The 26,931-nt window shown below is 52.7% G+C and overlaps 11 protein-coding genes across 11 annotated transcripts; 5 read left to right on the plus strand and 6 right to left on the minus strand.

Annotated features, from left to right (window-relative positions):
- Positions 1 to 1,898: 1,898 nt before the first annotated feature.
- On the plus strand, positions 1,899 to 2,981 carry CCOS01_14992 (uncharacterized protein; the record flags this gene model as incomplete). The annotated part of the gene is made up of 2 exons (XM_060463134.1): positions 1,899 to 2,313; positions 2,407 to 2,981. 2 exons carry the CDS (start codon positions 1,899 to 1,901, stop codon positions 2,979 to 2,981), a joined length of 990 nt encoding a protein of 329 aa, XP_060306319.1.
- Positions 2,982 to 4,097: 1,116 nt separating this feature from the next.
- CCOS01_14993 (AMP-binding enzyme) lies at positions 4,098 to 5,792 on the minus strand (the record flags this gene model as incomplete). Its single annotated transcript, XM_060463135.1, has 1 exon — positions 4,098 to 5,792. The coding sequence occupies one exon, from the start codon at positions 5,790 to 5,792 to the stop codon at positions 4,098 to 4,100; it is 1,695 nt and encodes a 564-aa protein (XP_060306320.1).
- Positions 5,793 to 6,570: 778 nt separating this feature from the next.
- CCOS01_14994 (uncharacterized protein) lies at positions 6,571 to 10,009 on the plus strand (the record flags this gene model as incomplete). The annotated part of the gene is made up of 6 exons (XM_060463136.1): positions 6,571 to 8,423; positions 8,595 to 8,659; positions 8,795 to 8,940; positions 9,043 to 9,334; positions 9,388 to 9,889; positions 9,964 to 10,009. 6 exons carry the CDS (start codon positions 6,571 to 6,573, stop codon positions 10,007 to 10,009), a joined length of 2,904 nt encoding a protein of 967 aa, XP_060306321.1.
- Positions 10,010 to 10,639: 630 nt separating this feature from the next.
- Positions 10,640 to 11,565, minus strand: CCOS01_14995 (carnitinyl-CoA dehydratase; the record flags this gene model as incomplete). The annotated part of the gene is made up of 2 exons (XM_060463137.1): positions 10,640 to 11,103; positions 11,178 to 11,565. 2 exons carry the CDS (start codon positions 11,563 to 11,565, stop codon positions 10,640 to 10,642), a joined length of 852 nt encoding a protein of 283 aa, XP_060306322.1.
- A 1,005-nt stretch (positions 11,566 to 12,570) lies between these two features.
- On the plus strand, positions 12,571 to 13,290 carry CCOS01_14996 (enoyl-CoA hydratase/isomerase; the record flags this gene model as incomplete). Its single annotated transcript, XM_060463138.1, has 1 exon — positions 12,571 to 13,290. The coding sequence occupies one exon, from the start codon at positions 12,571 to 12,573 to the stop codon at positions 13,288 to 13,290; it is 720 nt and encodes a 239-aa protein (XP_060306323.1).
- A 496-nt stretch (positions 13,291 to 13,786) lies between these two features.
- Positions 13,787 to 13,984, minus strand: CCOS01_14997 (uncharacterized protein; the record flags this gene model as incomplete). The annotated part of the gene is made up of 1 exon (XM_060463139.1): positions 13,787 to 13,984. The coding sequence occupies one exon, from the start codon at positions 13,982 to 13,984 to the stop codon at positions 13,787 to 13,789; it is 198 nt and encodes a 65-aa protein (XP_060306324.1).
- A 298-nt stretch (positions 13,985 to 14,282) lies between these two features.
- On the plus strand, positions 14,283 to 16,342 carry CCOS01_14998 (fungal trichothecene efflux pump; the record flags this gene model as incomplete). Its single annotated transcript, XM_060463140.1, has 7 exons — positions 14,283 to 14,459; positions 14,509 to 14,590; positions 14,643 to 14,975; positions 15,034 to 15,201; positions 15,260 to 15,501; positions 15,555 to 15,641; positions 15,692 to 16,342. 7 exons carry the CDS (start codon positions 14,283 to 14,285, stop codon positions 16,340 to 16,342), a joined length of 1,740 nt encoding a protein of 579 aa, XP_060306325.1.
- Positions 16,343 to 16,601: 259 nt separating this feature from the next.
- Positions 16,602 to 18,198, minus strand: CCOS01_14999 (uncharacterized protein; the record flags this gene model as incomplete). The annotated part of the gene is made up of 3 exons (XM_060463141.1): positions 16,602 to 17,423; positions 17,552 to 17,823; positions 17,907 to 18,198. The coding sequence occupies 3 exons, from the start codon at positions 18,196 to 18,198 to the stop codon at positions 16,602 to 16,604; spliced, it is 1,386 nt and encodes a 461-aa protein (XP_060306326.1).
- A 516-nt stretch (positions 18,199 to 18,714) lies between these two features.
- CCOS01_15000 (uncharacterized protein) lies at positions 18,715 to 20,777 on the minus strand (the record flags this gene model as incomplete). Its single annotated transcript, XM_060463142.1, has 7 exons — positions 18,715 to 18,830; positions 18,899 to 18,986; positions 19,062 to 19,928; positions 19,990 to 20,020; positions 20,084 to 20,205; positions 20,276 to 20,398; positions 20,478 to 20,777. 7 exons carry the CDS (start codon positions 20,775 to 20,777, stop codon positions 18,715 to 18,717), a joined length of 1,647 nt encoding a protein of 548 aa, XP_060306327.1.
- Positions 20,778 to 24,026: 3,249 nt separating this feature from the next.
- CCOS01_15001 (uncharacterized protein) lies at positions 24,027 to 24,116 on the plus strand (the record flags this gene model as incomplete). The annotated part of the gene is made up of 1 exon (XM_060463143.1): positions 24,027 to 24,116. One exon carries the CDS (start codon positions 24,027 to 24,029, stop codon positions 24,114 to 24,116), a length of 90 nt encoding a protein of 29 aa, XP_060306328.1.
- A 536-nt stretch (positions 24,117 to 24,652) lies between these two features.
- On the minus strand, positions 24,653 to 26,931 carry CCOS01_15002 (uncharacterized protein; the record flags this gene model as incomplete). The annotated part of the gene is made up of 2 exons (XM_060463144.1): positions 24,653 to 24,915; positions 24,963 to 26,931. The coding sequence occupies 2 exons, from the start codon at positions 26,929 to 26,931 to the stop codon at positions 24,653 to 24,655; spliced, it is 2,232 nt and encodes a 743-aa protein (XP_060306329.1).

The raw sequence follows: 26,931 nt of genomic DNA on the forward strand, positions 1-26,931 counted from the left end.
TGTAAAAAGTGGAATACGAGGCTGAGTCCAGATCTCGCATCCCGAGGATGGCGATAGAGGCTATTTTATGGCAACGGCACAGATAAATCAGCACCACCGCCCTCCTGTCACGCAAAGAAACTGCTTGGCGGCCATCAGACTTTGCTGCTGAGTGGTGGCTGCAGGGCAGGGCTTGCAAAGTTGCTTCCAACCCCGCACTAATCACTCTCTGATGGTGCCGGTAATAGGCTCATCGCCCATCCCATGGCCCGTATCGAGGCTGTTCCCTGTCTTCTCCGAGTCGTATCGCCCCTCTTCTCGACGAGAATCCCAAGTCCACCTTGCCTTGGCTCTAGCAGCTGTCGCTTCAGAAAGTTCAGCCCAGCCATCAAACCCCCTCCTCCCTCTGAACTTCCCTCTGAACGCGAAACGGAAGAGACACCGGCCCTACCTACACTACTGTGCAGTACAGGCGTTGCAAATGGTGTTCGTCTGCTTCACCTGAGCTAAAACAGAGCTGTCTCCAGTTTCGCCTGTCAAACGTCAAGTTTGTGATCCTTCAGGAGGAGAACATATGAGACGGCGTTCGATCTTCTGAAGTCTTTAGAGATGCTAGTCACCACACCGTAAGTTTGTGATACTCAAATGTCAAGGCAGACCGGCAAACTCAACAGAGGACACTACGGCACTCCGGCACCGTGAATGGCGGCATGGCATACAGATAAAGTGAGTGCCTTTATGTTAATTACCAAACACACAAATCCATGGCACGCCGTGAGACATGCGCCCAGAGCACGCCAACACTTGCTCGACAGGGGCGTTCCGGGTTCCAACCATTGATTCTGGAGCTTGCCGAGACAACAACGTGCTGAACTGATGGTCGACTCCGTCCAAGCTCCATCTTCCAAGACCATGGTGCCCATCTGTCTGCGCCCTTCACCCTATCACCAACCTCCTTGGCGTTCTCCGCCCATGATCAACTGGTTGCCACGCTGCCGTGCCATGCCCGCGATTGTCTCTTGCCAAGCATGCGTTCCTCACGCCCAGCATCCTCCTCATTGGGTGCCGTATTGCCCATGATCAAGTGCTGGACTGCTGGTCCCCTCGCCAAAATGGCCTTTAGGCTTGAGGGAGCGGGACATGCGGAGCACAAGAAGAAAGGCCATTCCACCTTGGATTTCACCCCCTTCTCTTCTTCCCACTCGTCGCTAACTTGACTGGTCCGAGTCTTCCTCTTCCATTAAAGCCTCCAAGTTTCCTAGCGCCATCTGCTCTACTCTCCAGCCACCCAACACACACACGCACACACAAAGTGGTGCGCTACGCTAGCTCAACTGGCGCAACCAGCCCTGGACTTTGGGGACTCGGCTCGAACTCGAGAATCGCGAACGAATACGGATACATTTGCGTGCTTACTTACTGCCGCTTGCATCCGCTACCGCTACCGCTGCTTTGCTACCAACGCCCAATGCCCCTCCATTCCATGTTCGTATGACGCGTTGCGAGACCCCAAGCCGGCAAACATCCGCTTCTTCTGGGTCCTTATTTTTTGCCCTTTCTTTCCTTGTGGATTCGCCTTGCTCAGCCGTGCCGCTTAATATTTGATACCCAGCAAGGTACGGCACGCTGAGCTGTAGAGGACCGGGACGAAGTGGTCCATCACCAGCCGATCTCTGCTTTCTCTTGCGATCCATGTCGATCTGTTGTTCTTAGAGACGCAGCTCATTGCGACCTAGTTTCCCTCGAGATATCCTTCCCTCTCCTGCAACTTGAGACCTCTCATCATATTGGAGCGAACAAAGGTGGACTCGACTCAGGAATATACGGGCGAGGATTCTTCTACATGCACTTTCACCGACTGCGTCTGTGCTCCCCCGACATCTGAAGCTTCGCACAGCATCGAGAGATCTTTCAACACCATGTTCACAAACACACAACGACTGGTGTCAGCCTTTGCGGCGACGGCTCTCTTGTTCGCAACCTCATCATCAGCCGCGGCCGTCCAACCCCGGCAAGGTCCAGGTCCGGTCAACGACTGGATCTCCGTTGACTCAAATGGCAATGCCCGAACCATCTCACCATCAGTCGTCACTAGCAATGGCGCACGCACAACAATCAGCCCGCCCCCATACTCATTAACAGGCTCAGTCTACACCGTCACGGCCACCACCGGTGGACTCACAACCAGCACAGGCGTACCGCCGCCGCCGCAAGCAAGCAATACCCAGGGATTTGGAGGAGTTTTCGCCGTGTGCAACAACAGGGTCGGCCAGGATGGGCCGTTTTGTCAACCTCGACGGGGTAGCACTCTACACGTGGAGTCGACGTACTACAGTAAGCTTAAATTCATCCCGTCCCGTTCATGTCTGAATCGCGGGACGGCCTCTAGTACCTCAACCCCGATTTGCTAACGATATTCTTAAAAAGTCACTTGGGATACGACATTCTTCGCAGACCCCGCCACGCCCATTGGCATCGTCGGCTTCGATGTAGACAACGGCATCACCGACAACGCACCCGCATTCTCCGTAACAAACCTCAGCGGCGGCGATGGCTGGGTTCCCTGGACCCCCCACCTCACCGACCTCGAAAGCAAGACCTCCAACAACATGACCATCATCCTCATGTACAACGACCCGGACACGGGCGAAGAGAAAAACCTCACAGGTCCCGTATTCACCCTGAGAATGGCAATGGACACCGACGCACCGAACTCGAGACCGAACCTCCTGGCCATCCTATTACCCGTCATCCTCATCTCGCTCGCAATCGCCGCCTTCATGGTATGGCTGTACATCAGGCGCCGCCGCCGTCACGCGGCCGTCGCTGCCGCGGTGGAACGCCAGAACGCGGCGCATCCCACGGGACAGCCGCGGAGCATGCATGGGCAGAAGGGCAGCGCGGATATCCAGCTTGAGCCGACGAGTCCGCCGCCGGGTTCTACGCCGGGGAGAAATGTGTTTCAGGAGGAGGTCCGCAGACAGGAGCGGGAGAGGGCGTAACGAATGAGTGATACGATACAGGCATTGGGAACGGGTAATGACAGGAATCTTGTCTGGCGGAGATCCGTTTAGACTTGATGGAATAGGGAGGGGGTACTTCGTTCGGTAACGACTTTCCGGCGATATCCTCATCTCCAAATGAGGGCACGGGATCTATGACTATCTACATACCATGAACCAAGAGACGGATGGGATATACCATCGCCTAACTTTGATCTTCCATCCTCAACAACAAGGCGGCGCTGATGCTATCAAATGCAGTGTATGAGGTCTGACTAAACAAACCCAACGTACCCAGGCGGCCATAATGCCGGGTTACCAGAGTCAACCTTCTGACTACTACCGTTGCATTCAGCGGTATACAGAGAATGGCTTTGTTGAAACCACTGCTCTGATTCAAAGGCAAATCATGACCGTTGTCCGTCTAGTATCATGTCCATTAGTCGACCAAGATAATTCCAGCAATGAGTATCCATAGAGACCCAACATCATGGTGATCAATCTACTGCAGTGGACTACCGGCCGCATCGGACCCGCGGGTGGCCGCGGAGATCCGTTCGCTTGGTGGAGTATCAAAGGATCTATCACCACTCGCAACCTTCTGTTGCTCAACACGGCTGCCACAATTTTGACTTGAGGGGAATTTGGCCCGTCAAGTAGGAGTAACTATGAGCCAACTGACCCATGGTCCAAACGGACAGAGTGCTAGTCACGATTGGGTATCAGCATCCATCCATGGCATGTTGCAGGGTGAGCGACTGGCAGCAAGGTTGAGCCAGTCTAGATCGGCTTCGAGCGGCCTCGAGTTTGGCCTCCAAAGATCGTTCTGCTTCATTCCGCCACACAGTGAGGTAAGGCGAAGATAGGCTTTCAATATGGACAGGTGCGTTCCAGTGACAATGAAGAAATATCGAGTTGCCCGAGCTCCACATGCACTCGAATTCAACCGCTTCTTACAATATACACTGAGTGACTGATTCCACGGAGACTGGGGTGCCGAGAGTAAAAGCCATAGACACTCTTTGGGTACAGTGAGTGGCATCGGCCCTTCGGGAACAGGCACGCTGACTTCTTCACGTTGTCCGGATCAAATCCATCTTCAGATCAAGTCCACTTTCATAACTTAGCGACGAACTTCTTGCCACCCTCCAAAGAACACAACCCGTCGGTCATCCGCACCAGATCCCTCCTCAAAATCTTCCCCGTGGCGTTCCTCGGGAGCTTATCGACAATCCAGACACCGCCTCTGAGTTTCTTGTAACCGCTGACTTGCTCGTCTACTGCTTTGTGGATTTTCCTCAAAGCTCCAACAATCTCGCGCCCCTCCATTTTGTTCGTGTCGTCTTCTTTCAGCACTACCCATGCGGCAGGGACCTCCGTCAACTGGCTCTCGTCCCAGAGGGCACCGACGCCAGACTCCCTCACAAGAGGATGAGAGTTGAGAATCTGCTCGAGTTCCGTCGGACTCACCTGAAAGCCCTTGTACTTGATCAAATCCTTTGTTCGCCCAACAATCGACAGCCGTCCCTGCTCATCTATACGGCACACGTCTCCGGTATTGTACCACCCATCGACGGGGAACGCCTCCCTGTTAGCGCTCGGGTTGAATGCGTAGCCCCGCGTGATATTCGGACCCCGGAGCCATAACTCCCCAGGACCGCCCAGGGGTGCGTCTTCAGTCGTTCCTTCCTTGTGAAGAGCGGCCTCTATACCGGGCAAAAGCTTCCCAGTACATCCATCGGGGACAACTTCGTCAAAACCCTGGTAGGCCACATACCCAGCCGCCTCCGTCATCCCGTACGCCTGAATGAGCCTCCAAGGCGCTCGGCTGAGTAGCCTCGAGAGTTGCGCCGGCTTCAGCAGCGCGCCGCCGATATTAATGACTTGTGCCTTGGAGAAGTCATATCGCTCCGTTACATCCGAGTTTGCCAGGCCCAGCACCACGCTCGGTACGCCTTGGAACATGGTCGCTTGTGTAGAGCCCACGAGCTTGCCAAATTCTTCGATGCTGTACTGCGGCATCGCGTGATGGAACATGCCGGTATACGGGCCGAGAAAGAGGGGAGCCGTGGTCATGGCGATGTGAGCCCAGGGTGTGAATGCGACGATTCTGCAGGCCGAGTTGAACATTTGGCCCTTGTGGTCTAGGGCGACGAGTTGCATGACGTTGGCGACGAAGTTGTAGTGCGTCAGCTCGACACCTTTTGGTTTCCCTGTTGTTCCAGATGAAAGGTGTATTGAGGCCAGTCGTTTCGAAGTGTCTGGCCAGTGTGGTATGGTGAGCTGACTTGAAGCCATAAAGTCATCCGGAATATGTCTCGCTTGTCTGCTTTGTTCCACGATAGACAGTATTGGCGGTGGTTTCCAGAGTACTCCCTCCTGACGAAGCTCGCTCGCCGCCACATCCACAGCCTCCCGGATGACGGTCTCTAATATTGAACCATACGCAACGATGAAGTGAGGTCTTGAGACCGCGATACCGTGGCCAATCTCAGATGCCTTGAGAGCATGGTTAATGGGACACACAACACCGCCTGTCCAGAGAATGGCATGGAAGATCTCGAGAAACTCGACACAATTTGGCACCACAATGACCCATCGTGCCTGATCCGGTGGATTCAGCTTTTCCGCAAGCCCCCTTGCAATTCGACCAGCGCGGTTCCGTAGCTCGCCGAGAGTGATGCTCCGGTTTGTCAAACTATCGGCGGCGATGACATGAGACTCGGGTATTGGGCTCGCGTTTGTGTGAAGCAATTCGGTGAGGTTCAGTTCGCGAGGAATCTCGATGCGTTTAGATGTGTATATCCTCATGGTCGTGATGGTCGGTGCATTCTCTCTTTTGAGTTTTGGTCTCAAACACACTGTCGGATGAACGAGCTCTCGACAATGACATGAACAACCACAAGATCCCAGGATGAAAGGAATAGTCGCAGAGTCGTATTCTCGATCAGCGTCAGGAACAGTCGGTACGAAATAGTCCGACGATGACGGCGAGCAAAAGAGCCTCAACTTGTTTGAGCCGCTTATGCTGTTGAACTCGCGCTTACATCCCACCTTTCCTAGACAACTAGAGTTACCGCGCGGGATGAGTGAGCGGCTTCTGCGGACCTTATTCGACGATTCCCTGCGTCGGATAATGAGGCAAAAGGAGGGCGCGGAGTAGCAGGGAATAGGTTGGCTACTGAAAGGCAGATACTCCTTCAAGCGTCGCCCTAAGGCGAAATGCAATCAGCAACCCTCCACAAGGTAGAGGAGGGGGGGAGACCGAGACAATGATGTGCGGAGAAGAGAGCACCTCTGCATGAAACTTCTGAATCACCATGGTCTTGGTCGCACTCGGGGAGCATCCGCAGGCGCAACTCTGCCAAACAGACTTTCTGCGGTGATCCTTGTGGGACGCTGTATGTGCGAGGTCAAAACGTCGAGGCGGCAGCTCGAGCGGCGCCGTCGGCACGGTTCGGTGTTTTGAAGGGCGAGAGGGTCATACGATGGCCTCAACGTCGAAATAACGTTTCTAGTGCTGGAATGATATATCCGCGGGCTCTTCGATTCAAGGTTAAGTCACACTAAATAACATTCATCCTGCCATATGGATCCGCCTCGACGACCTATACGCATCGGCAATTGCTCTGGCGCCATCAACGACGGCATTGATCAGATATACCGCCTGGCCAAGTACGGCAATGTAGACGCCATCACTGCCGACTACCTCGCAGAGTTCAACATCGCCTGGAAGGCAATCGAGCTCCAGACCCAGCCAGAGCTGGGATACGAGCCAGACTTCCTCGAGCAACTCGCCTGGCACAACGGCGACGCAGCGCGCCTCGTTGCCGAGAAAGGCATCAAAATCGTCCACGATGGCGGAGCCCTGAACCCCGGGGGCCTCGCCGACAAGGCGCACGCGTACTTTGAAAGCCTTGGCATCCGCGACGTCAAGATCGCCTGGGTAAGCGGCGACAACGTGACCGATGCCGTAAAACGCGGCGCGTTCGGGCGAGTCATGCATCTCGACCAGCCCGGCGTCGAGTTTGATCCGCACTCGCAGGGTGACGATCTCCTCGCGGCCAACGCCTATACGGGCATGGCTGGCATCGTGCGTGCGTTGGAGCTCGGCGCCGACATCGTCATCTGCGGGAGATGCACCGATGCAAGTCCCGTAATGGGGCTTGCGACGTGGTGGCATGGGTGGAAGACGACGGAGTACGATGTGCTTGCTGCGAGTCTGATGGCCGGTCACTTGATCGAGTGCGGACCGTATGTGACGGGAGGGAACTACTGCGGTCAACGTGAGGTGCCAGATCTCCATCATGCCGGGTTCCCGATTGCGGAGATCGGAGCCGATGGCGGCGCTGTCATCACGAAGCCGGAGGGTTCCAATGGGCTGGTGTCTGTTGATACTTGCAAGGCGCAACTGCTTTATGAGATACAGGGCGTCTACTATCTCAATCCGGATGTTGTAGCCAATATTGAGAAGGCAACCTTCACACAGCTTGGTAAAGGTCGCGTTCGTCTATCGGGTGTGAGGGGTTTGCCGCCACCGTCTACGACCAAGGTGTCCATCTGCTTGATGGGAGGGTACCAGGCCGAGATATCGGCGTATGCGACTGGCCTAGACACTGAGTTCAAGTTCGAAGTGCTTAAGAGCCAGGTGTTGGGCCAAATCAACCAGTCCGATTTTACGACTTTGAGCCTAGAGAAGTACGGTTCATCAGTGGCAGATCCGCGGTCTCAAAAGCAATGTACGACGCAATTCCGCATGTTTGCACAGTCTCGGACCAAGGCAGCGTTTGAGCAGTTCAAGAAAGCAATCTTCTATAATGGCTTACAAGGCTATTGTGGTCTTCATCTAGGTATGGACTGGAGGACTATGGAACCGAGGCCGTACGTCAGGTACTTCCCGGCCGTGATACCACAGTCCCGGATTCCCCTGTTCGTGAGTTTCATTGGTGGTGAGAAACAGCATACCATCGAGGCACGTCAAGATGGCGGCACACCCCCTCGCCAGCCCGATTACGATGCCACAGTGCCGTTGTCGAAAGTCCAGCTGTCCAGGTCAGTGAGGAGACCGCTGGGGGATCTCGTCTTTGCGCGGAGCGGCGACAAGGGAGGCAACGCCAACGTGGGCTTCTGGGTACGCAACGCTTTAGCGTGGCCATGGCTGCAGGCTTTCATGACAAGACGGAGGCTCATTGAGCTGCTAGGAGATGACTGGCAAGCTCGTTACGTGGTGGAAAGGTGCGAGTTCCCAGGGCTCTGGGCGGTTCATTTTGTGATCAAGGGGATCTTACAGGAGGGCGTTAGCAGCAGCAGCGTGCTCGATGGGTTTGCAAAAAGCCTCGGGGAGTTTCTACGTGCCAGAGTTGTTGGCCTGCCGGTTGACTTGGTCAAGGTTGAGGATGACCGCCGGCCACGCAGATTTGAAAGCCGTGCCCGATCATCAAGGTTATGAAATCTCGAAAGTTTTTGTGTATATGTGAATAGACAGGAATAGACAGGCCCTCTCTCTGAGAAGTCACTAAAAGGGGATCGACAATACCTTGGACCGAGTAGTTCGCGGAGGGCTCTTTCGCAGTGTCAACATTACTTGTGACCCACGACTGGCCGAGGGGATAGACTGCGGAGTACCTCGGTCAAGGTTCAAGCGCCTGAGAGCGCCATTTCGGCAGTGCGACAGCGTGGTCAGTCGTCTTACTTAGCGGTCTGTGTCCCCTGGCATTTGGGCCTGTTGCTGAGGCCATGTCAATCTTCGTCAACCTCTCTATCAGCAACTTCATTAATCACCATCATACTAAGTACTCGGTTCAACTCGATAGAAATAAGACTACACGCCATGGCTTCGAACGACAGGCCGGTAAAGAACGCATCTGGCCTCTACGACAATGTTGATTTCCGCAAAGCCGCCGGCTACGAACATGCCCCCATCAAGTGCGCCTACAACCGCCGTGATGTGCTACTCTTCGTAAGAAGCATCTCTGCATCTCTTGATTATGCTCAAGCCATGTTCTATGAGTGGCTGCCATTATGTTGGGTCAATGAAAGCGCCCGCTAAACCACTTGCTAGGCGAATGCCATCGGCTGTCAGAAGGAAGAGTTACATTTCCTCTACGAATTGCACCCAGACTTTGCCGCCTTCCCCACGTTCCCAATCAATCTAGCCTTCAAGCAGACGGACCAAGATGTCTTTGACTTTATTGCCCGCACCGTGACCGGCCACGTCCCGGGCTGTCCGCCATTCAACGCCCAGCGTTCCGTGGATGGAGAGAGAGGCATTGAGATCCTCCGCCCCGTCCCCGTGTCTTCGGATGGACTTGACTTGGAGATTCGAAGCAAGGTCATCGGAGTCTATGACAAGGGTGCGCAGGCATTTCGTAGGAAATCGCGAAATACAAGGCTAACTCACCTATAGGCGGCGCAATGATTCTTGAAGCAGAACAGCTGCTGGTCGACAAGAAGACCAACACAGCTTACACCAAAATGACATCCACCGCCTTCGGCATAGGACAAGGCGGCTACAACGGCCCCCGGGGCCCAACAAAGCCGGCCGTGAAAGCACCGGATCGCGCCCCGGACGCCGTGCACATCATCAAGACCACCCCTGAGGCAGCTCTTCTTTATCGCCTCTGCGGCGACTACAACCCGCTTCACGCAGACGAGGCATTTGGGCAGCGCGCCGGGTTCAAGGGGTCTATCCTCCAAGGCCTGGGCACCTGGAACATGGCTGCACACGGTTTGCTACAGAATTTAGGCGGCGGCGACCCAAGTCGTTTTAGAGCGTACGGGGCCAGGTTCAAGAGCGTCGTTTATCCCGGAGACACCCTCGAGACGCGCATGTGGGTTGTCAAAAGCGGAGGCGGGGTGGACGATGTTGTCTTTGAGACGATCGTGAAGGATGATGGACGAGTTGCTCTGTAAGTCTACTCCAGGTGACATCCTCACCGCCAAACCCTCCTTGTTGCGAGAAGGGACGCTGACAATCACGAAGGTCCAATGGCTACGCCAAGATTTTGCAAGCGAAACCAAAGATGTGATCTTTATGCCGCGCACGTGGAAGCTTTCCAGGGATACAGCTCGTGGCCTTCAGAGGAGGTTTCCGTCTTTGAGGCAGAGTTTGCGCCGTGTATCATATTCGTCCAAACTCGGACTCAGTCGCGAATATAGGTCCATCTGTACTGCTGCAATACCGGTCGTCTTATGACTTTTCGAGTCAGAAGAAGGAGAAAGAGTTGTCCTTCTTGAGTCGGCAGAGTTCAAGTGAAGGAAACGACGACACTGGCCAACAGGTTGAGGTAAGGCTTGTCCGTGCAGATTGCGTGCTGTTTGAACGAAGCATCTCATCGGCATATCAGGCAATGCTGGCCAGTGTCAAGTAGTCAAATTTTCTGTTGGAGAAGACCAAAGTTGACCTCGGCAGGCCACACATCCACGCAAATATCTCGAGATAGCATCAAAAATGAGGTTGGATGAGTCTACGAGGGCACAAAGAGCAAAAGTTGCGTCGAGGGGGAATCGAACCCCCGGCTCCCCGACGCTGCTTGATGGCAACGGAGAATTTTACCACTAAACCATCGACGCGATTCATTGGATGAAGATATTGCGAGCTGTAGGATCTCTTGTAGCGAGCTTGCGTGACCGCCAAAATTTTGTTCAAATCCTCCCAGCTACAGATGCGAAGGAAACCACTTGGGGTCTCTCTTCTCACGATATGCCGCCAGTCCTTCAGTCGCGTTCTTGCTCCGAAGCATTGCCTCGGCCCATAACTCCTGTCCGCGCATAGTCGCTCTGCTAACGCCAGTCTCCCATGCTTCCCGCGCCGCCAATCGCGAGATAATGACGCTGTCGGGACTCAGTCCAGCGATCTGGCTAGCATAGTCGAGTGCTCTCTCCAGAAGCCTCTCTTGCGGCACAATCTCCTTGACCAATCCCCAGTTGTGTGCCTCTTCTACTGATAATGTCCGGCCTGTGAGTATGAGATCCATCGTCCGGTGATTACCAAAGAGCATCATGCAACGAGGCAATGCGCCGGCGAGGGCAGATACGCCGCGGAGGACTTCGGGGAGACGAAATGTTGCGTTTGGTGAAGCGAAGATGACATCGGCGTTGAGAATGGCTTCAAAGCCACCACCTACAAGCCCGTATTAGCTCTGTCTTAGCACCTGCATCCGCAGCAATGTCCTCAAATTCCAATGTCAAGTATACCGTGAGCGTGGCCGTTGCATGCGACAATGATCGGTTTCCTCCCTGTCCGATTGCTCATGCCCGCAAATTGACCTGGTGGGTAGTCAAAGGCGACGTCGTTTGTCTTGATGATATCCAATCTCTGCTTCAGGTCCATGCCGGCGCAAAAGGCCTTGGTTCCAACTCCCGTGAACACGGCGCATCGCAGCTCCGGTTCGGCATCATACCATTTCCACAATGCACCGAGTTCTATCGTCGCCTCCACGGGGAGACAATTCATATGCTCCGGTCGGTTTATCGTGACAAGAAGGATGTGTTTCCGCGGAAAGGATATCAGACTGTGTTCGATATGCGGGTAGGGATTCTCAATCCAAGAAGGGACTGGCTTCTTCGTCCTTGGCGTCGCCATCTTCGTGATCGAGTGGCTCGCTTGGCTGTGAGTCTTACTTTGGGTTACTTGGTGCCGACGCCGTGGAACGCTGCGCAACCTGTAGTGATCAGTCTCGTATCTCCCTGTTGCTGTACCTTCGAGGCTTCGATACCTAGCTCTGGTGTTCCAAAGAGTCGAAGTACCTCTCCATCATCCTTCTCGTCAAGTTGATCAACAGACAATCACAAGATGTCGTAGACACACCTCGTCACGTAATGATACCTGACTTCCCGGCCAGTTCAGTGCACAGTGACCTGCCACACATGCCCAATTCCCACAGACGAGAACGAGCGCAACCCCTCCCCTAACGATCCGTTGACGGAAGCTCCCTAGCGAGTCGCATAGGCAAGCCGCCTCGGCAATCCACGCGGGAACATCCCTGTGGCTCATCACTGCGGGGTGTCCCACGATTTCGCTGTCCCTCTTTCAACCGCTGTAAAGACGCCAGAAACGTGTGTCCCGCTGAGCACGATTGGAGAGCGAGTCAAAGCCCCTGCGAAACCTGGCGCAATGGCCGTCGAGGAAGGACAAAGCATCGGGGATGTGTGCCATGCAGGCGGAAGCCTTCTTACCCTCCCCCGATGGACGCGCCACGGAAAATAGCCCGAGTGGGGGTTAGGTGAATCCTGGATCCGGGATGTTTCCTTCGAGGACCGGATGCTAGGATTGTCGTGTGTTCTACGACTTTATTCGAGCCCGCGAAGCTTAATAGAGGGCGGGAGTATGCAAACGAACTCCGACACAAGCAGTTGACATCGTAATAGTATCACCAAGTGAGCAACGTGATCACGGCTCATCACAAGATCATCAAGACTGCTTCAACAAGCTCGAAACAAACCGGACCGCAGTATCAGAAAAATCCTCGGCATGATGGGGTTCAAGACAGAAACACCGCAGCCAGCAACGCCAGTTTTTCTCAGGCTTTCATACCCAGCTCCCCGGGTATTGCTTGTTCGAATGGACAGGCCAAAAGACCTCAACGCCATGTCTACAGCAGCCCAGTGGGAGATGGACTCGGTCTGGAAATGGTATGACCAGGAACCAAATCTCAGCGTCGCAATCATCACAGGCACGGGAAGGGCCTTTTCTGCGGGAGCAGACCTCAAAGAGTGGAACAATAGCATGGCCGACGACGCCGATCCAAGCCAGCGCATGGGCAACGCGCCTGCTTTCAAGCCCTTGAGCAGGAGATTGGGCAAGAAACCAGTTATTGCCGCAGTCAACGGTCTCGCCATGGGTGGCGGGTGCGAATTCGTAGTCAACTGCGACCTCGTCGTCGCCGCCGAGGACGCTTACTTTGGGCTTCCCGAAGTCAAGAGGGGCATCGCGGCCATAGGCGGCGCTTTGCCGCGACTCATACGGACCATCGGACTTCAGAGAGCAAGCGAATTAGCGCTGACGGGGCGTAACGTCTCGGCGCGGGAGATGGAGCAATGGGGTATCGTGAACAAGGTAGTGTCCAAGGAGAAAGTTGTCGAGGAGGCGGTGCGTTATGCCAAGATGATTGCAGCCAACTCCCCGGATGCCATTATATGCACTCGAGCTGGATTGAGGCAGGGCTGGGAAACGGCATCTGTAGAGCGAGCAGTCGAGTGGACTCTGGAGAAGGAGTTTGCAGAGCTGCAAAAGGGCGAGAACATCCTTGAGGGCCTCAAAGCATTCTCTGAGAAGCGAGAACCCCATTGGAAAGGTAGCAAATTGTAAGATGAACGGGATCTAATTCCAAACATGCCGTTCGAAGGGGAGAAGCAGAAGATCCCGTCTGATGAGAAACCCGGACGAACTAGATCTGTGTGGCCTTCCTCTCCCAAAGCTTTTGCTCGACCACCGTCTAGACTAATCAAACCCGTCGTCCGAAACCAGTTGAGATCGACCAGCCAGGTTTGTCCTTCTTTGAATATAGTCGAAGTATTGAAAAGCCTACCAGGACTTGGGTTGCATGCGCTGGCAACTGCACGTTTTTGTCAGCGTTGCAGATAGACCAGGTGATGGGAAGTGAGGGCAGCCATCACCAATATCGCCCATCACATCAGACTGGTGTACCGTCGGTCCGGCCCCAAAACGGGTTTCAACTATCAGTCCAGTGCAGCGCCTTTCACCAGCTTGATATCCCGTCCCGATTCAACAATTTGAGTCAGCAGCGAGCTAATGATTCGAACCACTGTCGCGGCCAGATGCTGAAATCCCAAAGTTGTTGTGCTCAGGTCGTGGGGTGGTCTTCCCCGCAGGCCGGCGCAGGGAGAGGCCCCGACTGCACAACCAGACTCTGTGAAAGAGTTTCGAAGAGGTTCGAGTCTTCCGGGGGACACCTTGGTATGCGTATGCCGTGGGACGGTGAAGCCGCGTTACTGCGTGTGAAGAGGGAGGGGCGGGCGGGCAGAGAAACAGATGGACACATGCAGGCAGACAGACAGACGGCAAGCAAGTCAGACCAAGACTTGCATTGCATGCCTTGGGGTTCATCTCACTGCTGACCTTGTCCCGTCACTCAACCCTCATTCGACACTACGCCGCACATATACAGTCCTCCGTCGACGTTTATAGATGGCACGTTGGTCGAGAAAGGTTGTATAAGACTCGAGCACGGCCTCGAGCGCGCAAGATCCCGCCCGTCGAAACCCGTGTGACGACTTTCAATTCGAAATACCGACATACTGCGAGCTGGTTCCCGCATATCGATATACCGATCATCCATCATGGATATCTCCAAGAACGAGTCCTATCGCGAGTTCGATGGGGCTTCGCTGGAGAAATACCGTGAGTTCGACCGCGATACCGACCGAGACGATGCTTCTTCGATCCGTTCCGAGGCGCTCGGCGATGATCTCCCTCCCGGCTACTACTATTCTCCTCAATTCCTAGGGGCCATGGCGGTTTGTCGACACCTTTGCCAAGACCTGGATGTTCACTAATATCATCTAGGGGTTTTGTCTTTCAGCAATGTCGGCATACATCTTCTTGATCCTGCCAACCAACGTGCTGACATTCATCAACGCTGATATCGGTTAGTACATCCGGTAACGATGTAAAAGATGTCATATGCTTACATTAGATAGGTCCGAGCCCATATATCTCCTGGGTCAACATTGCCAGAACTCTCTCGCTGTCATTCACCTACACGATCCTGGGCCGCTTGTCAGACCTTTTCGGAAGACGATGGTTCTTCATCGGTGGCAACGTCGTCGCCATCGTCGGAATCGTCGTGTGTGCTGTGGCGCACAATGTCGAGACACTCATCGTTGGTGCCGCCATCTATGGCCTGGGCGAGACGGTCCAGCTGAGCTTCAACGTTGCCGTTGGCGAACTGGTTCCCAACAAGTACCGTCCTGTCGTCTTGTCTCTAATCTTCTTGACCAATGCCCCCATCTCCGCGTTTGGCCCTTTCGTTGGTGAGTTGATGGCGAGAGGCCCATTTGAGGATACATGTAGTTGCTCACTATATCTTAGCCCGGAAATTCGTCGAGAACCCCAATCTCAGCTGGAGATGGTGTTTCTACGTCAACATCATCGCCGTGGGACTCGCCATCGTTCTCCTGTACTTGTTTTACCACCCACCCACCTTTGAGCTTCTCCATGACCGCAAGACCAAGCGCGAGCTGCTCAAGGAACTGGACTGTAAGTTGACTTTCCTGGTTGGCCTCTCATATCCCCTCAATGCTAACATGATGCAAAGATCTTGGCATCTTCCTGTGGACTGCTGGCCTCACTCTTCTCCTCATGGGTGTATCTTGGGGAGGCGTCATGTTCCCTTGGGACTCTGCAGCTACCATCTCGAGCTTGGTTCTTGGTGTCGTTCTTCTGGTGGCACTCTTCTGCTGGGAGGCCTTTGCGGATCTGAAGTATCCTGCCATCCCTATCAAGTTCTTTGCCAACCGTGGTTTCATGGCACTTGTGTGCTGCGCAACGGTTGCTACAGTAAGTATCCCCCACCCCCTCCAACAAGTTCTGCGTGGCTAACAGATTCGAAGATGTTTTACTACTCCGCTGTCTTGCTATGGCCACAGCAGGTTCAGGCCTTGTACACGACTGATATCACCTACGGCGGTTGGCTCTCGGTAAGCAGACCTCAGACCAACGTCTCTCGCATGCAGCTAACAGTCATTAGTCCACTGTGGCAAGTGCTACAGCGCTTGGTCAAGTTTGCGCAGGAGGCATCGTGAAATGGGGAGGCAACGTCCGGTACTGGATCATCTTCGCGACCTTCTGCATGGTCGGCTTCGTCGGGGCGCTCGCGTCCCTGACCCCTGAGACACTGAACACAGGAATCGCCCTCACCATCCTCGGCCCGTTCTTCGTGGGCTTCATCGAGCTGGCATCTCTCGCTCTGGCGCCCCTATTCTGCAAACCCTCAGATATCGGCCTCGCCTCGGGTCTCCTCGCGTCCATCCGCTCGGCCGGAGGCTCCATCGCCGTCGCCGTCTACACGACGATCCTGTCAAATCGCCTGGCAACGGAGATCCCGGCAGCTATTCGCGGCCCAGCCGTTGCTGCGGGTTTGCCCTCAAGCCAGCTCTCGGCCCTTGCAAAGGCAGTGCAGGCCGGAAAACTGGCCGCATTTCCTGGCTTGACGAGTGCCGTCAAGGCTGCCGTGGCAAAGGTGCTTCCGACTGCGTACTCGAAGGCGTTTGAGACGGTTTATCTGGCGAGTCTGGGCTTCGGAGCAATCGCGATTGTCGGATGCTTGTTCTCCAAGGATGCTCAGAAGCATCTGACGAACAAGGTGGAAAGACGTATGGGTGATGGGAAGAGAGCTTGAAGGAGACTTGAGTTACCTGATCAAGGGGCAGAGTGATGGGGGGACTTGTAAGTGTATAGATCGTCACGCTTGTAGCCAGTTTGCAGGAACGATTATCGCACGATTTGGTTTGAGGTGCTGGTGACTGTATTGCTTCAACTTCCTTCGCCTTGATTGTCTTCATTGCATGTGGCTACAGGACCGCAACCATCTATGGTCGCAATGGATGAGAAAATTCCGACTTCGCTCGCAGCAAGACGCTGCAGAGCTTCCCCGTAATCTACAATAATGAAACCTCCTGGCCTCTGCGTGATGCTGCTTTATCTAGGTCAAATTCCATGGTACCATCCTTCCAAGCTTCATCGAGCAGCTCCCACGTAGATCGTGCCAACTGAAAGAGATACCTCTTCTTAGCAGCCGACAGCACGTCATCCACAGTTTGTTTCCAGTCAGGATGCCGCTTAAGGAGTCGAGTTTCGAGACATGCCGTTATCAGAGGGAAGACGATGCCATTGCGGCACAACAGATGCTGATTCTCGGGCAGCTGACACGCCACACAAAAGAGATGAAGTCCTGATACTAGACGGTATAGAACAATTTCTGAACTTGGCAGTGCGTCCTGCTGATCGTCGCCAACGAATTGGCCGTCTTTCTGTGTCGCGTTTATAATACGCTGCTCGCGTCTGCGGATGTGAAGCATACCGGCAAACCGCCAACAATCCCACAACAAGCACTGAACGTACTCGCCCATTTCACCTGGCCATCCCCAGAACCGACTTATGGAGACCTCCGCCGTCTCGAACGGGGTGTCGGCGAAGATATCCAACAGCGAATGCGGCACACCAGTGATGACTTCCAAGGCCTTGACTCTTCCCCCTTTCCAGGAGTCTTGAACTTGTCGAAAGCGTCTCCAAATACCGAGAGAGGGACACTTTCTTCCTAGTACGAGACAGGGCATGTCCATGAGACCGATGAATTCCAAGGCATGCCGTACTGAGAGGTCATGCTCGGGATTGGGATTGAGATATGATATAGGAGCATTCAGATGGAAGGTTTCGGCGAGTAGTCCAATGACGGGTGTACACGGTTGGGCTTGAAGGAACTATGTGATCCATTCGCTTAGCTGAAAGATCTATGCCATGTCTGGACATCTGCGGTCGAAGGAGGGGACTGGTAGTGGTGCGATCCAGCGTCCGCCGGACTTAGTCGGCTATCATCGGGGTCACTTACTTGAAGAACACACAGCAGTACGCCAGAGCACGCCGTGGCAGCCGGCATAACATCGTAATGGGCCACGATTTCGCGCCGAAACTCCTTCAGAGCAGTGTCAACGTACTCCATTGAGGAGACAGACATGTCCGAGCTACCTTCATCAAGATAGGCTTGGATGGCGGAAGATAGCAATACTAGAGATTTGCTCTTGGCAGACATCTCAACAAAGAACGGCTGGACCCATGAGCACACTGATGTGCTGTAGAGGTTCATGAGGCCTGTGCGGAGAACTGTAAGCGTCACTCCCTGTTAGCGAGCTCAACGTGATATATCTCATCGAGTCAGCACTGGGACACGCGCAGTTGTGGCATACACTTATGGAAAAGCTCATCCGTAACATGTGTCGTCTGTACCTGAGGGCTGGGGCGATTCGGGAGTGCGATCTGACTTGCGAGAGTGTTGGATCCGGCTGGATTGCTAGTAGCATTGCTGCTACCTTCGCCGGCAGAGGAGTGATTCGCAGCACCATCCACCCAGCGCAGGGGCGTTGAGTATCCAGGGCATTGGATCCCTCGTTGAGTACAGGCTTCGCAAAACGGACGGCGGCGGTCACACTTTCGTTTCCGCCGCCGACAGCTCATACAACCGCCGCGAGCACGTTGCATCTTGGTCTCTCAAATCTCTAGAGTGGCAGCTCAAGATGGGCTTCATAGCCGTTGACAAATGGATGTTTTGTCCAAAATACACACACGCACACGGAGAAGTAGAATGGACAAAGATGCCGGCATGGGAGCTTAGCCTCTGTGGCTGCTTCGATTCAGGGGACATTGGGACTGGCCAAACGGAGCACAGACTACGGAATTCCCAGCATGATTCAGGGCTAAGAACATAAAGTTAGACCGCACTGATTAGCGAGTATAGGTGGCTACTCGAGCGTAGCACTGCCGAACCCCACGCACGGTAAACGGTGCATAGCAGATTTCCGGGTATTCAAGCAACAAAGGATGGTTGGCAAGGATGGCGTCGTCGGGTCACAAGTTCCTTTTCGGCAGCTTGCGGTAGTACTTGTTGGGGCATTACGTTATTTTGCGCAGTTGCTGTAGTATTGTCTTTCTACCTTACCTTGAGGGTGGAGAGTGGGCTAGCAAACTCTATATGTTGCCCAGGTGTTGCTCTCATTGTCAAGCATTGAGAATCTTGTCAATGACGCCCACAGCTTCCAAACACTCTTCATCGCGGAACCGCGGAGCGATAATCTGGATTGCACAAGGTGCACCATCAGTAGCTTCGGGGACGTCTTGAAAGTTCAAAGGTTCGAGACATCAGCGCAAGTTTCTTGTTCGGAAGATCGGGGAAGGATCTTACAATCAGGCACAAAGTCCGCGATGGCCTTTTGTGGTTCAGAGTCTTGCGTCGCGGACGCGGTGCCAAAGGGAATGACCGCTGCAGGGAACTGTCCAATGTTACATTAGCGACCTATGAGAATACTACTAAGGATTTCTAAGCAACGGGGTAGTTAAACACTCACGTCGATCAAACTCCACATGACTGTATACACGGGGAGGCCAAAGGTATCGTGTGGCACGGCAGTGCAGGATGCCCCAGGGGCCAATACGATGTCGAGGTCGTGTTCTTGCCAGGTCTGGCTCCATGACTGGGCATAGGCCGCGCGAGCCATGTTCAGTCCTGTGAACTGGCTTGGGATGTCCAGCTTCGGGTCGACAGGAAAGTCTCCAGTAGAGAAGGGATGCATTCCTTTGGCGACAGAGGCAACAAAAGGCTCTCCAAAGTCAGCAACAGCTGGCGCTGAAATGCTAAAGTATTGGTACGAGATCCTTGCGCCGAGGGCCACGCTACGCTTCGCATCCGTTGCAAGATGGACAACTTTGTGTCCAGCTTTCTCGAGAGCGGACGCGGCTTCAGCCAAGCTCCTGCGTACAGGAGGGTGTAGGGTATATTCGGGGTCTTCGGGCAAGACCCCAATCGTCAAGGGCTTCGATCGAGGCTCGTCTAGGGTTCTCCAGGAGAGATTGATCGCGCTGCCGTCGTATCTCCATGGGTTGAGCTTAGTTACGACCTCCATGAGGAGCGACAAGTCGTCGGCGGAGTTGGCCAACGGACCAAGAGCAGGCATCACAGCGGACATCCAATTCGTGGGCCATGGAGAGAGAGACTGTCCTGCGAACGGTATGCGATCCACGGTTGGCTTGAAGCCATAAACGCCGCAGCAGAAAGCTGGGATGCGTACAGAACCGGCCAGATCGCTACCGATGCCCAGGGGTGATCCGCGGAACGCGACAAGCGCTCCCTCGCCTCCGCTAGAGCCACCAGCTGTCAACCTTGTATTATGTGGGTTGAGTGTTCGGCCGAAGATGTTGTTCTCGGAATCGCAGGTCTGGAGATACTACGTTAGCAAATATTGTCTAGGGGTTGGTTTGTCTGCGTAGGACGCCTACCATCATCGTTTGTGGAATATTGGTCTTGCAACTAGCAAGATTTCCTATCGTCAGATCTGCTTGGTGAAGCGATTCGTCTGCTAAGTCTACTTACTAGAGAATTGCTCCTGCATCAAGAAGCAGCTTGACAAGGGCAGCATTGCCTTTGGGACGGTCTTGCTTGAGAAACGCGACATATCCGACAGACGCGAAGTGCCCATCTACGTGAAGGCTGTCCTGAATGATGTCAATTGGACTATTCTTTGTCGCCGGACTCAAAGTCAGAGGCTACGTAGTGTTGTCCTACCTTTAAACTGATTGGCAAGCCGTGGAGCGGACCAACAACTTTGCCTGTTTCTCGCAACTGCCTGTCGAGCCACCGGGCCCTTTCGATTCCCTCTTCGAAAAAGATCTCGGTGAGGCAGGACGTCTAGTATTCATAACACAAAATCAGCCTGTTACTTCTGCGAAGCGGACTGTCAGTTGCAAGCAAATGTCCAAATACTCACCAACTGCTGGGCAACGGCTGCTCGCTTGCAGTACGCAGTGGCGACTCTCTCTGCGCTGAGTGTTCCTTGGCGAAGGTGTCCCAAAAGCTCACGAGCTGTGTAATTCTCGGTAATGTTTATTTCGTTGCTTTCGAGAATGCCTGACTTCTTGGCTGCTTGAAGATCGGTGAGACGGCCCTCCTGTGCCGTGCCGGCGCCGCGAAGCTGTTCTAACTTGTCATTGTTCAAAAGCCAGTCCGAGGGTATCTTCTTCTTCTGCTCCTCGAAGTGCTTTCGAGCAATTTGTTCCCATTCCGCCATACTTGGCTATCAAAGGGAGGTTGTTGAGGGTCAAGATAAGGGGCGTTGACGATCTTCAATGAAGTTGGGTCCGAGTCTGGATGACAGGCCCTTGCGACCTCGTCGCAAGGGACATGTCGCAGGAGATATATACATGAAGGATTGAAGAACTAAGGAGTATGTTCTACGGAAGTTCTTCTCTACTCGCTGCTCCTCTTCCTTCAAATCACTCCTCTGCACATCATCTGATAGCGCTGGCGGCGCACTTCATGGCCCAATTGGGATAGCATTACCGCTTACTGATTGGTCCTCCACAAATCCATTCCGACGGCTGCACCGAGATCTCAGCATCTCTCGGAATTCAGAACTCATCGGTCTCGTGAGAGCCAGATTTCACTATTTTCCAAGGCGACAGAAGATCCCCCGTTCGCCGGCTGAGCATTCAATGTGGTGATGCCTCGACAAGTTCCGCGTTGGGTTCCGAACGTTGAACGCGTCCATCGGAGTTCTCATTAGGTAGTTGGAGTTCCCACAAAGAACCAGTCAGCGATTCAGCATACAGGCTAGCACGAGTCAAAACATTGAAGAACTTCCAGCTCAGGATAGATAGTTGGAGCGAAATGGCATTGCGCGTGTTTGTTTTTTCTCTGATATTAAGGCATGGCACCTACTATAACCAGAGACCAGGCCTAAAGTCTTGTCACGCTTGTTGCAATTGGCTTCAGATCTTCAATTTTGAGATGAGACAGAGTCTGCGCAAGGCTATCGCGCCGGCCTTATCGCATGGAGCATCGTATGTTTTGGGGCAGAATTCCCAGGAAATTTGGGGGCCAGTCGACTTCAAAAGGCTCTAACAACAGGACTTGATGGAGTGATATGATCTACAGTATCCGTGATGCGTGTTGATGACTCCAGTCTGGTCAAGAGGGTTTACTCCGTGAACGCACCAAAGGCAGGCGGGACCGCACCAGATTGACCGCGATTATCTAAGCAGCATGCACAAAGTAAGAGAATAGAGGAAATAATGAATTCTTCATAACAGTAGTGCACAATTCAACAACCGCGGTCTATGTATGGATTCGTTAACCACATTGGGTAAGTGTAGCCACCATCCCTAAGTGGGTAAATTAGATTACTTTTCAAAACTTGTCCCATAAGTAAGGTACTACGCTGGATGTCAAACTGGCACGTGCCTAGATGCATTACAGCCAGAAAACTGAACTTGGACCAAGCCACGACTTTCAGTGTACTGATGGCGCTCTTGGAATCTTCAAGCTGTTCGGAGGCTCGGTCTGCTGACCTCGTGTTGCCTGACTTAAAACGCCCTTAGGATCTTGTGCGATGAGTCTTGAATAAGCCGCAGTGGATGGTGGCCCTGAGTCCCACTACGATGCTGTTTAGGTAGATGGAGTCAACATGAGCAGAAGTTTGACCGCCCACATAGTTCCACTCTCCCTATTTCGGCTGGGTCATTGCACAAAAATGTTGTAAAATCATGGATCAAATTCTTAATATTAAAGAAATCACTCTCAATCTCTTCAGCTTTTTAGTCCCGTACGAGAGCTATGATATTCAGCCGCCTTGTTCAAGGATGAGACACAAAAAAAGAACACCTCTCCTCTTCCAGAATCGAACTAGAGACCTTTCGATGGATGTGGATAAACCATTACAGTCGAACGTGATGAACCAACTACACCAAGAGGAGGCTGTGGAGTGGCGGGACTGTTGTTCACTCTTATTCCAATGCGTGCTGGCGCCGACCAAGCTGCCATGTTCTCGCGGTAGTTGCAATAACTTGAGAAAAATCACTTCAGAAACTGTTATTATGGCACACACTCTCGAGCTGGAAGAGTCAGACGAAGGTCCCAACTTGAAGGAGATCATAAATTAAGTACGGTGATCCATCTTCAGAGGCCTCTTTGTAGACTTACCTCCAGCACCGCCTCACGTGTACTCTTGTGATGTAATCTCTACAAGCCTCTTAGTACGTTGCGCTTAAATATTGATTGAAAATTATCCGGTGAGTGCTGTCGAAGTTTTCCTTCAAAGCACAATTCTAGAGGTTCGTGTATCTTCTTTCAGGAAACCGACACCTTTCAATGACTTTGACTTTCGCCATGAAAACACACTCGGGACTGGTCTGGTGACATTGAACGTCGCTTTCATAGAATCAGCAACTATGAGACTAGTAGAGACTAGGAGAACTGGGTATCCTCCATTGACATGAGTTCAGATTCCGACTTAAGTGGTCACAAGTTTAGCAAGGTAGTATCGTTGGCCAAATCTAGGAGTAATACAATCATTCACTCATACCAAAATTCAAATGCTCAAACGTCATTCTACAGAATCAAGTGTACGTCGATGGGTTTCCCCAATTATCCAGTCAGCCCATACGCTGCATGATAGCGACAGGTGAAGTTGTTAGCCGTACACACGATGTCAATGTAACCCAACTTCAATGAAAGACATCTACGATCGGGGGATCTTTGCCCAGAACTCTCAGTCTAGAAATTAAAACGCACGCTCAATCTCGTAAAAATGAAAGGGGTGTTATCCCGCATTGAAGGATCTGCTTACCGGGTGACTATACTGATTCGGGTGTTACGAAGCTGCTGCCTAGAGTTAGCCAAGGACCAGGCGTTCAACTACATTAAAACACCGCGCATGGTGGAACCCAAGCTTTCTCTTATACTTGGAAGTGGCAGGTCTTCGGGGACCTTCTTACAGATATCGGCGACCTCAGCATACTTGACGATTCGCATTCGAGCGGTGAGGCTAACGGCTTCAACTTGCACTACTGCTGCGATTTGCTGACAGGCTTGCATCAAGTCAGACTCTGGCAACGATTGCGCAATTGAGCGTCTCGTACCTATATCCTAGTAATTTTCGCTCATCGCAAGGCGCATCACATTCTTCTGTTTGGTGGCAAATTGTTGAACGAGGATCAAGGCTTCATCGGTAAACGTACGGCAACTGCTGTGATGCTGCCTAGAGGGGAGAAGACGGGCGTCGTGATGTATTGAGTAACCTCGGCCGTTCCAATCATGATATGATTCAACTCTGGATACTCATCTTTCAGTGGGATTATAAAAGTGTAGCTTATGCCCTAGAGTCGGATTTGTGCTTAACCAGACTCACGCAGACTTGAACTTTCTCAGCGGTTCGCGAATAGTTTCCAAAACCGACATTCTCAACAGAGTAAGTGATTCATACAGAAAACAACGTGACTCATTTTCACAAACATCAAGATTGACATGAATTTCAGCGAAAATGCGCTTCTCCGTTGTCTCCATCTTTACCATCGTCGCAGCACTTGCTGAAGCGCAGCAATGCACACCCGGCCGTTACCAATGCAGGTGAGTCTTTTAGCCTCTTGAACCCATACTCTGTATACCCAGCATTCATGCGAGCTCATCACTTGCAATAGATCAAATGTGTTTCCCGCGGTCTGTGACGCCTCTGGCAACTGGGTCGTTCTACAGCGTTGCCCAAACAATTGGCGCTGCATCGAGAACAACGGCAGCGTGACCTGTTCCCCGTAGCTCACTATGTCATGGAGCCTAGAGGTCGAGCTTTTGCCTATACATAGCTCGATAGCGAAGGCTTTGTTGAAAGATGATGGTTCGCAACCAGGCATGATGGTATGAGAGACTACATTCGATTGTCAAGTTGACATCGCTCCTCAATCATTACACATGTAGAATCAAGCTTCTCCTCCAGATTGCATCGCCGTTTCCTGGCTTTCTAAGATTATTCATTGTACCTTAATTGAAAAAGGCTGCAACCATGATTGAGAGTCAAAACCGTCCAGGAAATTGGAAGTGCATTGAGTAAAGTAATCCGACGCCGGGTTTAATCAGTTGCAGAGTAGTTCATGATAAGGTCAAGTACAGTGTTTAGATCCTGAAGTCTTCTCTCAACGCAGGATGCCATGGGAAGACAACCGATCGACGAGAATGGCCTCGGAAAAAACAAAGCCCATTCACCCAACGCTGAACGAGTAGCTCGGGCCCAGGCTCGTTGTGAAAGTCGACCGATTCCAAGTCACTTCCAGCGACAGCTCCAGCGACAGCAATCGACACGTGCTTATCAATATCGTTCGGGTACAGTGTTTCCGAAGACTCCTTCATCGGCTTGGAAGAAGTGAACACGTACCTGACTGAGTCTTGTCAACATTGAATTCCACCAGAGTTGTACTTTTCTTACCTATATCGTCGTCTTTGCTCTCCGAAGAGCCCTCCGACTCTTTCTCAAAGTCGCCCCCACTCACAGAATCGGAAGCAATATGATGATAATTGGTGTGAGAGCTTGCACCTGAATCGTCGCTTCGGTCATCAAATAGCACAACATCATCATCTTCATACCCTTTTGGCTCTTCATCCCCTTCCATGTCTTCTAGTACAAAAATACCACAGTAGCTGTACGGTTGATCATCGAGCAGGCCGCCAAGTACCAGCGGCTTCTCCGCATCCATTGCCGCAACAACTATCTCGGCCATCATCCGCATGTAATTCTTGGAGAAAGTTTCCTCTTGCATCGGTCGTAAAACGGTATCAATAAAGCGCGTCAGCTCATCCACTATAGGATAGTTGCGGATATCACTGAGGGCATTTCGCAACTGCGTAAGACGCTCTATGGCATGCGTTCGTCGGCTCCTCCGAGTGTGTCGTCTTCGGTACTTTGCATGTGGATAAAACTTCACGTAATGTTCTGGCCGTATGACACGACCGAGCTTCCATAGATGACCAAAGGTCTTCAAGCCCTCATGTGTTAGCCGAACATCAATGAATCGGCACCCATTGTTGAAGACAAGAGGACGCTTCAGCAGAGGTGGACAAAAGTCATCGAAGGACTGGTCCGTGACGAAGTCGGCGACTGTTTGCCTCCGACATCTCATCCAAAGACGGTTCTCTTCCTTCTTTTCACATGTGTTCTCCATGATCTCTCCGTTCAAGAGGTAAAGGGCGAGCATAGATAGACTCATGCTGTGTGATCCTTGCCGCAAGATGGCGTCATCTAGCCTGATGGAGTATTGGCAGCAATTTGCGACTATTGCCAATCTGTCGTGGCAGAATTTGCTGCCGCGGGACTCGATATCCTTTATGATCCTCGGCGACTGTGACCAGGGGGCAGAATATCGTCCATCGGGCATGGTCTCCCGTAATAGGAACTCGTAATTAGGAGCTGTCTTGAGAATTCGTTCGGCAACATCGGACAGACCGGAGACGCTGCCATCCTCCTCTGCAATTATGCAGGCTTGGCATAGTTTTGTGGATTCCGTCTGGAACTCTCGAGATGAGATCGATATGTCGCCCACTACGTTACCGAAAACTTTTTCCTTCTTTGTCTTCTCCCTGAATATTTCACCATCTTCTGGATGAGCGATGAGTAGCGTCATTTGTCCATCGCAACGATAATTTTCCTGAAAAGTCCAGGCTCTTGTCCACCAAAAATCGGAGGTTATGGCGTCGAGAAGGGACAATGCTCTACGAAGCCTTTCCAGGGCGCTCTCTGCGAAGGAACTTAAGCGGAACTCTCCAGAAGCATGTTTTGACACAAAATTGCCCTGGAGAACGTCTGCGAGAAGGCAAAGCTCTTCGTGCGATTCGATCGGTCGCGCTAGCAGAGCAATGGGGTGATTGCTCAGCTTGTAGACCATATCCATTGCCTGCATACCCCGAGTCTTCTCTGGGCCCGGCTCCTGACAGATGCAGTGCATATCTATCCATACGTATTGCAGGCCAGACTGGGCTTCCAGGTATCGCCGTATGCGGTCGAAGACCCGGTTGCGGACCCCAGAAGGTTCGCGTTTTCCATTAGAGAGTTGTACTAGATGGTGGCCGGCTGTAGAATCCTCGTATGGTTCTGAAGCTCCCCATGTCCAAGACACAGCTACATAGTTCAGGTCTTTGAGGGCATTCAGGCCGCTTTGGCGGAGCCACACAGGGCGATCATCTTCAGATGCTGAATCGCGGGTTTGTGGGGGGCGTTTTCGGTCTCGGGTTTTATCAAGATACAGACAGTCGAGGTTTTGGATGAAATGAAGTGATTTCGATTGCTCGATAGTAGCGGTCTGGATCTCAAGGAGCTGGCGGACTAGGGACTGCCCACCAGCCGACTGTATCGAAGATAATGGTTGATCCTGATCGTCCACATCTATTCGTGGCTCCGCCAT

The sequence above is a fragment of the Colletotrichum costaricense genome, assembly GCF_030867565.1.
Source record: "Colletotrichum costaricense strain IMI 309622 chromosome Unknown Scaffold_22.1, whole genome shotgun sequence".
NCBI lineage: Eukaryota > Fungi > Ascomycota > Sordariomycetes > Glomerellales > Glomerellaceae > Colletotrichum > Colletotrichum costaricense.